The 16,774-nt window shown below is 45.8% G+C and overlaps 1 protein-coding gene across 2 annotated transcripts in view; it reads left to right on the plus strand.

The window, feature by feature from the left end:
* The window catches only part of KIAA0930 (KIAA0930 ortholog), a 105,123-nt gene that overhangs the window by 54,994 nt on the left and 33,355 nt on the right, over window positions 1–16,774 (plus strand). Inside the window, exons 2-3 of one of the 2 annotated variants that reach the window (XM_077469360.1) lie at window positions 432–607; window positions 16,194–16,301. In XM_077469360.1, the coding sequence (XP_077325486.1) occupies window positions 432–607; window positions 16,194–16,301 (284 nt within the window). The remainder of the gene's footprint in view (window positions 1–431; window positions 608–16,193; window positions 16,302–16,774) is intronic. The other variant, XM_077469363.1, reaches the window with a different exon arrangement.

Here is a 16,774-nt window from a genome sequence, read left to right on the forward strand (position 1 = left end):
TCAGGTTGTAAATATCTGTTTCGCATTTTTGGTGTGTGGTCTTGTGAAACACTTGTAATTCTTTATGGTTGAGCTTGACAGGCTCTTATCGATGATAATTTGGTCTATTGAAGAGATGTACTGTGTATGTGTGTGGGGGTTTTTTTTTTCCGTCTTTTGCAGCTGTATAAAGTTGGAGTCACACAATACCTCTGGGTAGGACTGCAGACTTTTGCCTGTACTGTGCTGTGTGATCCCCTGCAGTGGGGCAGGAAAGGGAATGTTTTGCATTTTGTTAATATCTTGGGATTGCATAGTTGCAGAGAGACTTGGATAAGCAGTCTGGAGTCCCTGAACTAAATGGTGGGACCAGATTTAGTTTTTTTACTGAACACCAGACAACTAGCAACCAGGTAATCTAGATTAATTTGTATTCATTTTATTTTTTTCAGGTTGTTTTAAAGATGACCGCATTGTGTTTTGGACATGGATGTACTCCACGTATTTTATGGAAAAACTGGCTCCACGACAGGATGACATGCTTTTCTATGTGCGACGGAAACTGTCCTATGTGGGCACAGATGGCATCGAAGGCAAAAAGGTGACTAGCCGAGGAGTACCTCGCAGGGTAAATTTTAAAAAAACTGTTTTAATCCCCTCTTTTTATAATCCCTGGCAAAAAAAAATCTGTTGTCTAATTCAGATTATTCAGAAAATTGAGAGAGCAGAACTAAAAAAATGTGGATGTCATTAGATTATGCACAGAGCAGTTATGGGTGCCAGAGTAACCAATCAGGATTATACTTTTGCAATATAACGGGACCTTGTCATTTCCCTAAGAAAAATCAGTAGGGCAGATTCCTGCAATAGAAATGGTACACTGACCCTGTGGCTCCTACCTTTTTACTTTGTTTCAGCGCTCCAATCCCAGACTTCCAACATTTTACACTTTAGCAAGTGTTAATGTTTGTGTTCCTCTCTATGTACTGTGGCTCAGATCTCACTAAGACTTGCCAGTGACATGGGGGTTAGCGGTTGTTACCAGAAAATGAGGCAGAGAACACTTAGGCCGCGTACACACGGGCGGACTGTCTGACAGACTTGGTCCGCTGAAACGTGTTTCAGCGGACAGTCCGCTCGTGTGTGGGCTTCAGCGGACTTTTTCAGCGGACAGTCTGGCGGACTAAGTCTTTCGGAATTTCCGTAATATTGTCCGTCCAACTTTGGTTTCAGCGGACAGTCCACTCGTGAGTAGGCTAGTTGGACGGACTAAGTATGGCGCATGCTCAGAAAGGATTTACACGGCCGAAGGTTGCATTGCAGTGTATTGGACGTCGTATTTCTAGTCCCGTCGTACGTGCTGTACACGTCGTCGTGCAAGCTTTCAGCGGACTGTCTGTTAGTCGTGTGTGGTCAAGTCCATTCATTCAAAAGTAGGACGGACTGTCTGTCGGATTGTCTGATGGACTTAGTTGGACGGACAGTCCGCCCGTGTGTACGCGGCCTTACATCGGACATTCCCAGACGTTGTTGTTTCGCTGGAACTCGGAAGTAAGGTAGCAGATTGCAGAGGAAAATACTATACTGCTTCTGTTGCAGGAACCTGCCAATTGATTTCTTTTTTGAAAGAAAGGGTCGCTTTAAAAAAAAAAAAAACAGCACAAACCTGGGAATTTCACACCTTATTGCCTCCCTAACCTTAGTCCTTTATGGTAACGGGCAACCTTAGTGAGGGAGACTCGAGAAACTGGAAGGGCCGAGCTCCACTCTTTACAGAAAAGTCAACATGTGTATATCGTTCAGTTGCTTACGTTTTGGGTGTACCAAAGCTTTTTATATGCTGTTGTCACAGGTAACCTTTTGCTTAAGATTTTTTTTTTTTTTTCATTGCATGCTCAGCTTGCATTACCCAGGTGTGCTCTAAAATGAAAACCAGCATAAGCTTTTGTTTTGCATGGTGTAGAACAGAGCTTCTACCAGGCTCTTCATTCTATCTGTGCTGCCCATAGGGAAGGGAAGGTTTCTTTCTACTTCTGCCCTGGGGAAGGAAGTGGGTGGAAATCTTACCAAAGGGAAAGGTACCATTTGACAAGTATTACGTCCTGTTCCAGTGACAACTATAAAATGTATTTTTTCTTATTTCTGTTGCAATATCACGTGGTTGCAAAGGATGTATGCAAGATGGGGACCTTGGATTGCAAGCTCCTTGAGGGCAGGGACTGATGTGAATGCATAATATTTAAAAAAAAATTGGTAAATTGACGTAATAGATAAATGTGTTTTACTAGCAGGGACACAGAGTACTAAAAATATGCCGATGGTTTTAAAGTGTTACCAAACCCAGGACCCTGCATTTATTATATCTGGTCTACACGGAAATGCAATTATTATAGTAAAAGAGAACATTGGGACTTTAAATGAGGCGGTGACCTGGTAAGGTCAATTGCCTCCATCCCTATCTAAATGAGACAAAAAGGAGGACTGATGCCACGTACACACGATCGGAATTTCAGCCAGCAAAAGACCGATGAGAGCTTTTTGTTGAGAAATGCTACCGTGTGTATGCTCCATCGGGAATTTAGCTGGCTGAATTCCCACCAGCAAAAATGTGAGACCATGTTCTCAAATTTTAAGACGGAAAAGCTTTCTATTGGAAATTCCTATCGTGTGTATGCAATTCCGATGCACAAAAACTCACACATGCTCAGATTCAACTACGCGATGGAAGCTATTGGCTAATAGGTGCTTTTTCTTGTCCTCGTCTTACGTGTTGTACTATGTCACCACATTCTTGGCCGTCGGAATTTGGTGTGACCGTGTGTATGCAAGAAAGTTTGCACGAAATCCCGTCGGGAAAACCATCAGAGCTTTTTCCGACCAAAATTCCGATCGTGTGTACGCGGCATTAGGATTGGGGCTTTAGATGAAGCACGCAGGTGTAAACATTCAAATTAATTGAAAATCAATAATATGTTATATGAGGGTAATCATGAATAGACATAGACAACCAATACAATTCATTCAAAGGATAACCATACAGTAACTGCAAATTTCCATTTAGTAATACATATTGTAAGTAATGATTTGGTCAGGTAAAACAATATAACCAGAGAGATTAGATGAGATGAAACCCAAAAGTAAAAAAATACTGGTGAAGAGTGAAAATCGGATTACCTAATGCAAACTTCAGTTCAAAGTGATCCAAAAAGTGTCCAAGTGAAGAGATGGAGCCACCATGTGAGTCAAATGCCCCAGAATGAACCTATGAGGGCAAGTCCACCACACTCACCAATGTCGCGCTGGCCGGCATTGTGGAGGGGACCTGCACCTGGGTGGACAAGCCACCCCAAAAATGGTGCCAAAATAAGCTTGGCACGTTTTGGGTTTGATCTCATCTAATCTCTCTGGTGATATTTTTTGGCATTTTTAATTTATGTACTTGACTATTTTTTTTTTTCAAATAACATTTATTTATTATCAGGTTGTACAATACACATTCAGATAACTTGAGTGTATACTTTTCATATCCAAACAATGTTTAAACAAAGAGAAGGACAGTATACAGTGAAGTCTATGCCAGGTTCTATTTCTTCTCTGATCTTGAGATGTCAACCACGTGCTTGAAGCATGTGTATCCACAAAAGAAAAATCGCGTAAAAAGGACAAGTCGGAGTCTACAGAATACTCCGGGTAGAGAAGAGGAAAGGAAAGAAGGAGAGTAAAGATGAAGAATAAGGAGGGGTGGGGGAGGGGGGGAGAGGTGCCTCACCTCAGTAGCCTGTTCATCTGATCAAGGTGGGTCCTCCCGAAGGTGCCACAGCTCCCACACTTTATCGTGGGCGTCCGTTCTATCTTGCATCCTGGCCGTCATCCTCTCCATCAACTCCACATCTTTAATTCTAGCGTATAGGGTATCGTCGGAAGGGGGGGTCCTCTTTTTCCAATTGAGGGCGATGAGGCACCGTGCCGCTGTGAGGATATGTCGAACTAACTTTTTACGGGGAGTGGATATCTTAAGTTGGGACAGTCCCAATAGGGCAAACTTGGGACCCATAGGGATCTGTATACCTAAGAGGTTGATTAGAAGTTGTTGGACCGCGTTCCAGAAGGGGGCGATTAATGAGCAAGTCCAGTAAATGTGGAAAAGGGTGCCCCTATCTCGCAGACATCTCCAGCACCGGTCGGAAGTGTTAGGATAGATGGTGTGGAGTACATCAGGGGTCATATACCATAGGAAGATTATTTTATAAGCATTTTCTTTATATAACGTGCAGAGCGAACTTTTTGCCGCCTGTGACCATATCACCTGCCACTGTTCTCTGGATATGTCCTCATTGAGGAATTTCTCCCATTTTAGCATGTATGCGTGTTTTCCGGTGTTGTCCATGGAGTAGACATTCAGTATTTTGTAGATATTGGATATCAAGCCTCGTTGAGCTGTACCCGCCAATATTAGGCTTTCAAATGGGGTTGGGGGGGAGAATTGTAGGCCAGGCGCTATGGTCAGGGCATAGTGGCGAATCTGCAAGTAACTGTAGAATGCCTGGCGAGGTAATTCATGCTTAGTCTGCAATTCAGAGAAGGGTAATAGTTTACGTGATCGTGGGTCTATCAAATTCCCATAGTGGAACAAGTCCCGCGAGGACCAGGGGTATGACATTTGGTGCGTAAGGCTATCCGGCACTGAGGGGTTACAAATAAACGAAGTTAAAGGCGACTTGTCTGAGGACAAAGCATGTGAGGGCGCCAGCCTACGCCAAAGTCGGCGAAGCTGTGACATGGGTCCCAACATGCGTTCAAGGGGCACCTCCACATTCGCACTCCACAGGAGACTGTTTGGGTGGGTAGGGGCCATCCAGATTTTTTCAATTTCTGTCCACCTATTATACGATCTTTGAGTGAACCATGATGTTATTGCACGGAGTTGCGCCGCCTGATAGTACTTTAGGAGGTTGGGAAAGGCTAGTCCACCATCCGATCGGGCCGACATCAGGACAGATTGGGGTATTCTATGCCTTTTGTAGTTCCACACAAATTTGAGTAAGTCCGATTGTAGTTTTTTCAAATGTTTGTAAGGAACCGGGATGGGTAGCGTTTGAAATAGATAAAGTAACTTCGGGAGGATCGTCATCTTTATTGATGCGATTCGGCCTAGGAGGGAGATTTTGTGTTTTTTCCATGATTGGAGCAAATTTCTAACCGAGCGAAAGAGGGAAGGGAAATTCTCCTGATATAACGTGGTAAACTTTGGGGTGATGTGTATTCCCAGATATTTCAGGGAGGTACTCTGCCAACGGTAGGAGAAATTTGCCTGCAATCTCGAAACTTCGGCTTCCGGGATGTTTAGTGGGAGAGCCTCTGATTTGGATGCGTTAATTTTATATCCTGATAAGGCCCCATAGCTATCCAGTTCAGCCTGAAGGTTGGGAAGGGACACCCTAGGCTGGGTCAGGGAAAGGATGATATCGTCGGCAAACAGTGAGATTTTAAACTCCTTGCCCCTGACCGGTATTCCCCTAATGCTTGGGTTACCTCTGATTGTAGCGGCTAGGGGCTCTACACAGATCGCAAACAGCAGGGGCGAAAGTGGGCACCCCTGCCGTGTGCCGTTGGTTATAGAGAATGATTTGGATAGGGCAAAGGGGGTCCTCACTTGGGCTGTAGGGGCAGTGTAGAGATGTTGGATCGCCCTCAGGAAGGGTCCCCTGAAGCCTACATGCCGAAGCGCAGCGACCAGGAAGGGCCAACCAAGACGGTCAAAGGCCTTTTCGGCATCCAGGCTGAGTAGCAAGGACGCCGAGCTCTCCCTGTTCGCCACGTCCACCAGGTCGATGATCTTCCTGGTGTTGTCGCCCGCTTGCCTGAGTGGGACAAAGCCCACCTGGTCTTTATGTATGAGGGATGGAAGGACTACATTCAGGCGGGTGGAAAGTAGCTTCGTAAAAATTTTGAGGTCAGAGTTAAGCAGGGCAATTGGTCTGTAGTTGGCGCATGAAATGGGGTCTTTGTCTGGTTTGGGGATCACCGTGATAAAGGAGCGTTGCATATCTGGTGGTATAGGAGTATCATGGAGGAAGGCATTGAAGATTCTGCACATATGGGGAGTCAGAATGGAGAGGAAAGCCTTATAATATTCATAAGGCAATCCGTCTGGACCCGGGGATTTACGAGGAGGGAGTGCTTTGATAGTCCGTTCTAATTCCTCGTCTGTGATCGGTGCATTCAGGGCTGCCAGGTCAGCAGGTTGGAGTCGTGATACTCCACTACGTTCCAGGTACTGATGCATACGTAGGGAGAGGTCGGGAGAGGGAGGGTTACAAGGTATGTCAGGATTGTTGTAAAGTTTTGTGTAGAATTCTGCGAACGTGTGTGCTATATCTTTGGGGTGGGTCAATAAGGAGCCCGAGTTGTTTCTGACTTGGTGGGGGGTGGACATGAGGGTGTGTTCCCGCAACTTCTTCGCCAGCAGGGAATTCGCTTTATTGCCTTTGTCATAGTAAGTTTGCTTTAGTTTAAGCAGAGCCTTTTCTACACGGCCTAATGCAAGGTCACCAAGGATAGTCCGGAGTTTCGTGATTTTCCTAAGGAGGGGCACAGTGGGGGTCAGCTGCAGTCGGTGTTCTAGGGTTCCAAGTTCTTTTTCCGTACGGACCCTCACGGCATGGGCATCCTTTTTCATGGCGGACGATAGTGCCAGACACCTGCCCCGTATAACCGCCTTGTGAGCCTCCCACAGTATAGAAGGGGAGATGTCTGGGGTATTGTTTTCCGCAAAGTAGAATTGCAAGGTGGAGGTCAGCTCAGAAGCTGACGGGAGGTGTTGAAGCAAGAACGTGTTCAGTCTCCAGTTGCAGGGTCTTGGGGTGGGGGAACCCAAATCAAGGGTGAGCATGATAGGGGCATGGTCTGACCAAGATATTGGTAGTATCCAGGCCTCCCGCGTGATTCTAAGTGTAGAGTTGTTAACAAAAAAGTAGTCTATGCGGGAGTGGGTACGATGGGGGGGTGAGTAGAAAGTGTACTGTCGATCCCCCGGATGAAGAGCCCTCCAAGCATCAAACAGAGCATAGCGTCTAGCAAGTTGACGGAACAGCTTCGAGTCCCTAAGGGCTCGAGCCGGAGATGTCCGGGGGTTCACCATATGGCGATCAGCAGCCACTGAATAGGTAAGGTTAAAGTCACCCCCCACCACCAAAAGCCCGTGGTCATTTTGAAATAGTCGGGAGAACGTTTTCGATAGGAATCTATACTGTTTGACATTCGGGGCGTATAAAGCGCATAAGGTCATGTCCTGATCTCGCCATCGTCCTTTAAGAATGACGAAGTGGCCATGAGGGTCACTATAGTGTTCCCTTTCCGTGAATGGGGACCCATGTTTAATGAGTATGGCCACACCCGCTCGTTTGGAAGGACCTGAGGAGAGGTAGTTTTGGGGGAAATGCTTGGAGGCAAATGCAAAGGTGCCCCCCTTATCCAAGTGAGTCTCCTGGACAAATATAATGTCTGCGCCTGACCGCAGAAATTCCCTCAGCGCCAGATGCCTTTTCTTATTGGAGTTTAGGCCTCGGACATTTAGAGAGAGTATCTTGGCCATCTTAGGAGGAGGTGGGGGAAGGAGTAGGAGCGTATCTTACCTGTTGTGGAGGCGAGGGTCCGGAAGACGGCGGCCAGGAGCGGGCACACATCAGGAGGAGAACCAAAGAAGTACCGTGATCTGCACAGTGAGCCACCTGGGATAGGGGGGGAGGTGGGGGATAAGGAGGATAGCAAAAAGAAAAGAAAGAGAGAGAGGTTAGCACATAAGAGAACCAGAGTAATCAAAGCAACAGTAAGCATCTGACCTTGAGAGGCTCTCCGGCCTAGGTCAGTACGGTTTCCCCGAGTTCCACCCACCCTCCCGCGTAGGGGATGGGCCGGGGGAGCACCGGGGAGCCCTTGGCTAGGTGTGAAAAACAAAAAAAAAAACGGTAAGTCTAAAGTGAGCATAAACACTCAACAGGGGGACGGAAAGGAGAGCGCAAAAAATTCCCACTCTCTCGAGTCTCAACAGAGACGTGCCCATTAAGTAAACTTGACAGTAAATTCAAGGCAGATAGGGGGGACCAACAAAACAAAAAATACAATAAAACAAAAGGAAAACTGCATGCAAAAATGACCAGGACAGATCCATTCAGTCTTGCGTGGGTGACTGTTCTACTAGTGAAGTGGACCCGGGGGAGGGGTGCCTGTGGGGTCACCAGTCTTGCGTCTGGCGGGGTTACGGGATGTATCCGTGTACCGGGGACGGTGTGCCGAGGGGACCTTCTGCCACATGATCGGAGGCGGGGGTTGCGTAGCTACCAAGTCCCAGTCCGGAAGTTGGGGTGCGGAGATCTCTAGAGTGTCACAGAATGCATTCAGGTCCTCAGGGTATCGCAGAGCAGCGGATTTTCCCTGAGTTTTCGCTGTGAGGCAGAAAGGGAATCCCCATCGGTAGGGTATGTTGCCGTCCTGAAGGATGCGCAGCAGGGGTTGCAGGAGCCTTCGCTTTTGCAGGGTTATCCAGGAAAGGTCGGGGTATAACTGCAAATGAGTGTCGCGAAATGTCACTTTGCGAGCCAAGCGTGCTCGTTGCATGATCTCTTCCTTGGTATGGTAGGAGTTAACCCTACAGATGATGTCCCTGGGTTTGGAGGCAAGATTCTTGGGACGTGGGGCCCTATGGGCCCTGTCCATCTCAATGCGGTTAGTAGCAGGTGCCCCCAGGAGGTTGTTAAACACGGTCTGCAGAATGGACTGAATGTCCTCCGGCCCCTCCGACTCCGGCACCCCTCTGACGCGGATGTTGTTCCTGCGCCCCCTGTTGTCCAGGTCCTCCACGTGGCGTTGCAGGTCTCGTAACAGGCTACGGTGTTCAGCACCTTGGAGTTGGGTCCTGTGGACAGCTTGTTTGGTCTCTTGGATTTCTTCTTCGGCCATTTCCACCCGATCTGCTAGGTGTTTTAGGCCAGACTGCAGGACTTGTATTTCTGTGCGGCATGTGGATTGTACATCTGCAATTAGCTGCTTGAAATCCTCCTTAGTGGGTATCGCCTGTAGGTAAGAACGCCACTCCGGGTGCGCAGGGTAGTTTTCTCCCGACATTGAGTGTGGGGGTGATTGAGGATATGGGGGACCAGGGTGAGCGGTGTCGTCGCTCTGGGGGGCGGTTGTCAGTCCCGGGGTGTGGCTCCAGGAATCCCCCCATGCCGGGGTCCTTGTGGGTACGTAGTCCTGCCCGTGCCCTGCAGCATAGCTCGTGGGGACTGGAGATTGCACCGTTTGGGCATAGGTGGGGAAGGGTGGCTCCTGTCCCTTTAAGGGGTGTGGGATCTGCGTGTGCGACAGTCTCTGAGCCTTGGGAACAGGTGGGCCGTTCATGCAGCCTCTGCCAGCCTCCTGGCTACCCCCCGATCCCTGAAGCACACTGCCTGCCTGGGTCAGAGGGGCAGGGAGGGCTGGGTAGTCTGCGGAGTAATCCGATGAGGCTGGGGAGCCGGGGTCCCCCATAGAGGTGCTCGGGTCAGGTGCTGTTCTGAGCAGCTGCGGGTAGGCATCCGAGCACTGGGTGTATTGCGGGGGAAGGGAGCCGGAAATGTCGGGCCGTGCGCCGTGGAGCGGCATCTCCAACGAGGCTGAGTGGGGAGAACTCACCGCGCCTTGGTCGCCCTGCGGGTCCCGCTGAAGGCTCTCTGGGTTGCCGTGTAGTGCCTGAGCCGGCGGTGAAGGCAGCGGAGGTGTCCGGGAGCAGGCCGTGGAAGTCGCCGGCGCCATTTTGTCCGTCCCGCCGGGAGGCATGTCCGAGGGTGGAAAGAACGCTCTGAGGTCCGTGGAGGAGTTCAGCGGGGCTCGTTCTGTTCCCCTGGATCTCGCGGATCTAGTGGTCCTGGATCTGCCCATGAAAATGCAGCGAGGTGTCCCCTAATCTGCTAAAAAGTTCGGGCTGAGAGAGAGCTGGAAGTTCAGGCAGCCATTCAGATCGGCTTCCGGTCACGCCCCCCCGTACTTGACTATTTTATCAGCTTCCACTCTCACTAACCAAACTTTATTTATACGCTCATTAGCATCTCATTACCCTATCCTTTTACCAAGTATAGGACATATGACACAATATATCACACTATACAAGCTCTTAGTATATTATTTTAGATATTTTTTATTTTTGGCTTCGGCACTTATGGTCATTTATGACTATTTCCATCTTTTGGAATTTTGTTCCTTGGAAATACTCCTTGTTGAGTCCTGGGCCGTCCAAACCACCTCAGCTCCTGCCAGTGATAACCCCAGGGGTTCTCTGATTCATGTTGGCACACTCCCATTAATTAGATACATATAATGTAAGTACTTTTGAAAGTGGTTTTGGGGGGGGGGGGGGGGTCTTTCCTAGGTAATTTTACCTTACAGAGGATCAGACCATATAGATATTCTTTTTATCATACTACAGTATTAATTTATCCACGTGCATGCTCCTGAAGCGTGGATGAATCCACGAAATGCATAGAGCTATTATATGCCGTGTTTTTATGCCTAATTATATATTTTACCTGAGCAAATCATTACTTGTATTATACGATATGTATTACTTAGTGGTAATTTGCAATTACTTTATGTATATCTAAAGTCCCAATCCTCAGTCCTCCTTTTTGTCTCAACTGTTAAATACCTTTTCTTCTCTCAGCAGTTAGAGCAGTCTTGTGACTTCTATCAGTGTCTGGTTAAAGCTTGTAGGAGGAGATTTTATTCTCCTCTTATTGTCCTATATGGCTGCAGGACCCTTGACCCTCTGGATAATGCTGATTGGCGCTGTGCTGATCACATGCATTCTCCCAAGAAAAGGAAAGTGTGTAGCTGCTGGTTTTACATTTTTGCAGCAGTGGGCGGACCTCTTCTTTTAATTTTAGAATTATTAGTACTACCATTTTTAATTTTCTCCTTTGTTTCTAAAAGTAAGGCTCATTACCAAGACTATACAGTATCTCACAAAAGTGAGTACACCCTCACATTTTTGTAAATATTTTATCTTTTCATGTGACCATACTGAAGAAATGACACTTTGCTACAATGTAAAGTAGTGAGTGTACAGCTTGTATAACCATGTAAATTTACTGCCCCCTTCAAATAACTCAACACACAGCCATTAATGTCTAAACCACTGGCAACAAAAGTGAGTACACCCCTAAGTGAAAATGTCCAAATTGGGCCCAAAGTGTCAATATTTTGTGTCGCCACCATTATTTTCCAACAGCGCCTTAACCCTCTTGGTCATGGAGTTCACCAGAGCTTCACAGGTTGCCACTGGAGTCCTCTTCCACTGCTTCATAATGACATCACGGAGCTGGTGGATGTTGGAGACCTTGCGCTCCTCCACCTCGTTTTGAGGATGCCCCACAGATGCTCAGTAGGGTTTAGGTCTGGAGACATGCTTGGCCAGTCCATCACCTTTACCCTCAGCTTCTTTAGCAAGGCAGTGGTCCTCTTGCAGGTGTGTTTGGGGTTGTTATGTTGGAATACTGCCCTGCGGCCCAGTCTCCAAAACAGAGGGGATCATGCTTTGCTTCAGTATATCATAGTACATGTTGGCATTCATGGTTCCCTCAATGAACTGTAGCTCCCCAGTGCTGGCAGCACTCATGCAGCCCCAGACAATGACACTCCCACCACCATGCTTGACTGTAGGCAAGACACACTTGTCCTTGTACTCCTAACCTGGTTACCGCCACACACGTTTGACACCATCTGAACCAAATATATTTATCTTGGTCTCATCAGACCACAGGACTTGGTTCCAGTAATCCTTGTCCTTAATCTGCTTGTCTTTAGCAAACAGTTTGTGAGCTATCTTATGCAACATCTTTATAAGAGGCTTCTTTCTGGGACGACAGCCATGCATACCAATTTGATGCAGTGTGTGGCGTATAGTCTGAGCACTGACAGGCTGACCCTGCCACCCCTTCAACCTCTGCAGCAATGCTGGCAGCACTCATACGTCTATTTCCCAAAGACAACCTCTGGATATGATTCTCAGCATGTGCACTCAACTTCTTTTCCTCGACAATGCCGAGCCTGTTCTGAGTGGAACCTGTCCTGTTAAACCACTGTATGGTCTTGGCCACTGTGCTGCAGCCAGTTTTAGGGTCTTGGCAATCTTCTTATAGTCTAGGCCATCTTTATGTAGACAAAATTCTTTTCTTTTTTTCAGATCCTCAGAGAGTTCTTTGCCATGAGGTGCCATGTTGAACTAGTGACTGAGGCATATTTATGGTATTGGTTTATAGGCTTATTGATGGAAGTAAATTTTTAGTAGGCATTTGAAGCATTGGAAAGTGAGATGGGGAGAAGTGCTTGAGAAGTCTTAAAGTTTAGTGGAAAAAAGTTGTAGATGGCATGCATGCTATATGGCTAAAAGTTTGTGAACAACTGACCATCATACTTATATGAGCCAGTTGGACATACCATGCCATGGGCAATAATATGTAGTAACCCAGTCTCCATTAGTAAAAATATGTTTAGGGGTTATAGAAACCCACCGAGAAAGATTGGTCTTCTAAAGGTTCAGGCAGTGTAGCTTATATTGGGTAACCCAGACAAATGTCCTGTATGAAACACTTATTTTTATTATTGCACAAAACCCACATTCACAAATTAATATAAAACAAAACCCTTCACCTTACACCCATTAAAATGTCATCTTTAAAGAGGAAGTAAACCCTGATGGGTTTACTTGCTTTTTCATTCCCTGCAAAGGTAAAGCATAATGGACTACTATGCATCGCATTGTAGTCCATTATGTGTCAATTACCTGACACAGGAGCCAGCGATGTCACCGCTGTCCTCTGTAGTCCGGCGCATCCATCTTCTCGGTGGGGTCTCGCAGCTCCGCTGCTGTCATTCGGCGAAGCCGCGATGACGTCACTCCCGCGCATGCGCATGGGAGCCGACACGCGCGGCATCTTCGTCGTTGATGATGCCGCGCTCAGTGCGCCTGCGCGCCGCTGTCTATGGCGCATTCGCCGTAGACAGCGGTGCCTGTCTTCGGGCAAATATCTCCTAAACCATATAGGTTTAGGAGATATTTCTTGGACCTACAGGTAAGCCTCAATCTAGGTTTACCTGTAGGTCAAAGTGTGTTGTAAGGGTTTACAACCACTTTAATGGGCATAAGGTGAAGGTTTTTGTTTTTATTATTCATTTGTGAATGTGGGTTTCTCTCTCTTTCTTTCTTTCTTTCGCTCTTTCTTTCTTCGCTGTTTCGCTCTTTCTTTCTTCGCTGTTTCGCTCTTTCTTTCTCCTCCTTATTCCTCCTCTCTCTGTGCAGGTCTCTTAAGTTCCTCCACTCCAAACCCATCAAACCATGCCTTTTATGGAGCTGAAATTAGTTTGAAGTGCTTGTCTTCATGACAGGTTCACTTTGACATAGAAGCCCTCTATTTTAGGCCTTTTACTCTGTGTTTGCTTCTAGAGCTCAGAAAATGAGGGAGGCAAAGTCCCTAAATGGATGCGACAGATTGAGGTGACGGATTGTCTTGTTTATTGTGGTAATTTAAGCATTAAGAGGTTTAATGTAAGCACTCCCGCTCCTAGAAAATCTCCTTTTCACGTAGTAGGCTGACTGCAGCAGTACTGTTGCAGGAAATGGACATTAATTTTGTTTATAAGAACATAAAGCACATTTTAAATAACTCAGGTTGCTGCATAGTGCATGTCTTTGAATAATTACAAACATCCCCCCTTCCTTCCTACAAGGAAAACGACTTGAGAAATCCTTTAAAGGGAACCTGGCATGACAGCTGTTTCCTTTCAAAGCCTAGTGTGGCATACAGTGCCAACAGCTGCCACTACCCTTTTAAAGGGTACCTGACGGGTAGACCTGAATTCCAGCAGAGGCAGTGAGTCTGTCAAATGTAGGTGAATGTAAACATGCTTGGGACAAAGGCATCTATACTGATACAAAAAAATCAAAAAGGGGGCAGACTCAACAGACTTTTGTCTCTTTTGTTGTGATCACTTCTGTTTTCTTTGCGTTGAGGAAGCTTCCAAAGTTGTACACGTAGTAGCTACTGCCTTTAAATTTCGGAAAGCTCAGTGAAGTTCTTTTTTTTTTAAATAGGCAATACTGTAGATCCCACTGCAGCCTGAAGGTGCTAGTTTTTATTTGCAGGCTTATAGTTTAATTTTGTCAATGAAGCCTATATGTAAAAGATCGTCATAACGCTCTCCGATTTTGACTTCTTTGGTTTCTGATCATCAGTTGGGACTGTAGCTGTGACAGTGAGGATTGAGAGCCAACAGCCACACAAAATGTCAGCTGACGGCTCTCAGAGGTAGGATGTATATCAATCTATCCCTAGTATAGGGCTTTGTGCTGGGAAACTTAAAACTGAATTCCAGATATTATTTGATTTTGAAATTTGCATAGTTATATTGGTCCAGGTAAGTTATACATATAACATACCTGGCTGATTTGTGTGGAAGCAGAGAATCGCTGTATTAGTTGCTGCTACTTTAGTGATCTTCGCTGTCTTCCAGGTCCTGTGTTGAGCAACTACCTTACTGCAAAGTAACCATACAGCAGGCTTGAAGTCATGGTCTCCACCTCATCTAATTAAAGAATGCATTGCGTTCATTGAGAAAAAATGCAAGGCATTCTCTGAATTGCGCCTGTGCCGAACAATCAACTCCATCCTATGCAGCAGGGCAGGTGCTCTACACAGGACCTAGAACACAATGAAGATCACTGTAGTAGTGGTGGCTACTTCAGTGATTCTCTCTTCCAGAGAGATCGGCCAGGTATGCAATATGTGTTCTTAATTGATCCATGTAATAAAATGTATACCTGGTTTTCAGTGTGGATATACAGTTGGTTGGTGGCATGTGGCTAATCGGTTACCTCGTTTATCTAATTGTCTCAAAAAATGTATTTGCTCTGTAGTAGATTCTCCCTTTTAGTCTTTTAATATGTAATAAAGAAGCGATGAGATGAATTTGGTTGGTGTGGACACTATTTAACCCACACTGGCCAAATTTTACTGCCCTAGCTCGTTGCCGAAATCTTCTTGGTTGATGTCATTTATGTTGGCTCATCATTGATATTGATTTCTTTTTTTTAAACATTCTGAGAAGTTGATTGCCTTTTAGCCTCTGTGAAGTCCTGTTTATAGGGTACCAATGTTCTAGTGGAACTTTACCTATAACAGTTTTGATAACAATTAATTTTTTTTATTATTTTAACGTACATTTCACATAAATAATTATGCTGCCAAAATGAGTGTGTGCTGTAAATTGTCTCCTGCATTGCTACTGTTTTTTCTTGCTAGAGGCTGCCATTTTGTTGAAGCCAAGAGCAGTCCCCTCCTTATTGGAAACTGTCCTCCTTTCCTTTGGTCTCAAAAAACTATGGTGGGTATTTAATAAAGGTAAATCCACTTTGCACTAAAAGTGCACTTGGAAGTGCAGTTGCTGTAGATCTGAGGTGGACATGTAAGGTAAATAAAAAAACGCATTTTAGCCTGCACATGATTTGAATGATAAAATCAGCAGAGCTTCTCCTCGTTTCAGATCTTCCCCCTCAAAGTGGATTTGCCTTTAGTAAGTAACCCCCTATGTGTCACTTTCTGTAATTTAAAATGTGTGCATTTCCAGCCTTGATTGTATGTCTTAGCTCAAATAAAGAGGAAGGCTGACAGAGGCCTTGCAGTGCTGAATTTCATAGGAGGGAGAAAGAGAATATGGGGGAGATGAGATAAGACACTATCCTTGTAAGTTTAACTCTTTTGTCTCCTATTGGCAGCAGAGTTTGTCCTGTCACCTCTGCTGCCTGCTTTTCTTCCCCCTTCCTAATCTGTGTTCCATCCACACACTCTGTGTCATTTCTTTCTTCCCCCTTCAGCAACAGTAACCATGGCCTTCTAATTTGTTGGTGAAGGCGTCCTGAGCACCGAGTGGAACACTAATGGGAAGATTGTGGTTCTAAGTAAAGAAAAAAATTATTTGGACTATTCAATGTATATTCTCTTTGCACTGCGCTGGTTGTTATTGTCTCCTCCATTTTGTAGGATTTGGGTGGCCTCTTAGATTGTGATTTATAAGTTATCGTTTGCTATTATTTAACTTATATTTATCACACAGCGCTGCTTTTTAATTTGGATATCGCTATCAGAAGCTCATGTCTTATATACTGTTATATTGATGGTTTCCAGCAGGTAGAAGTTGAAGTCTATCGAAAAGATTCGAAGAAGCTTCCTGGCCTTGGAGACCCTGACATTGACTGGGAGGAGAGTGTCTACCTAAACCTTATATTACAGAAGGTTGGTGACTGTTCTGGTGTGACCACTGGTGGCGTCGTTCGCGCCTATTAGAGTGTTTTGGAATGCTTACATTTATTTTTTTTATTTTATTTTTTTTGGGAAGGAGGCATTCCTTCTTGGTCATTATCCGTTGCTTATGGCAGGACTGTAATTTTAATTTCTAACCAAATGAGTTTAACACATTCTTCTGGTTTTAGAGTTAAAAGCGAAGTGTGGTATTTAAAAAAAAAAAAAAAAAAAAACAGGAAAACAAAAAAACAAGAAAACAATCATACTCACCTAGGTGGTTGCAGAATCTGCCCAATGCTGCATATGTTCTCAGCTGGCTCTAAGACAAACAACTGATAGTTCAAAGACCACTAATCGCTCAGTCTTCAGTGAGCCGAGAGCTGGTGACTGTTAGTCACTGGCTCTCTGCTTTACTCCTCCAGCCCTCACTGGAGCATCAGACTGTGGAGGGGGTGGGAGCGGCT

Source organism: Lithobates pipiens, unplaced genomic scaffold (assembly GCF_037356315.1).
Source record: "Lithobates pipiens isolate NorthernLeopardFrog02 unplaced genomic scaffold, aLitPip1_a1.2 Scaffold_8, whole genome shotgun sequence".
Lineage (NCBI taxonomy): Eukaryota > Metazoa > Chordata > Amphibia > Anura > Ranidae > Lithobates > Lithobates pipiens.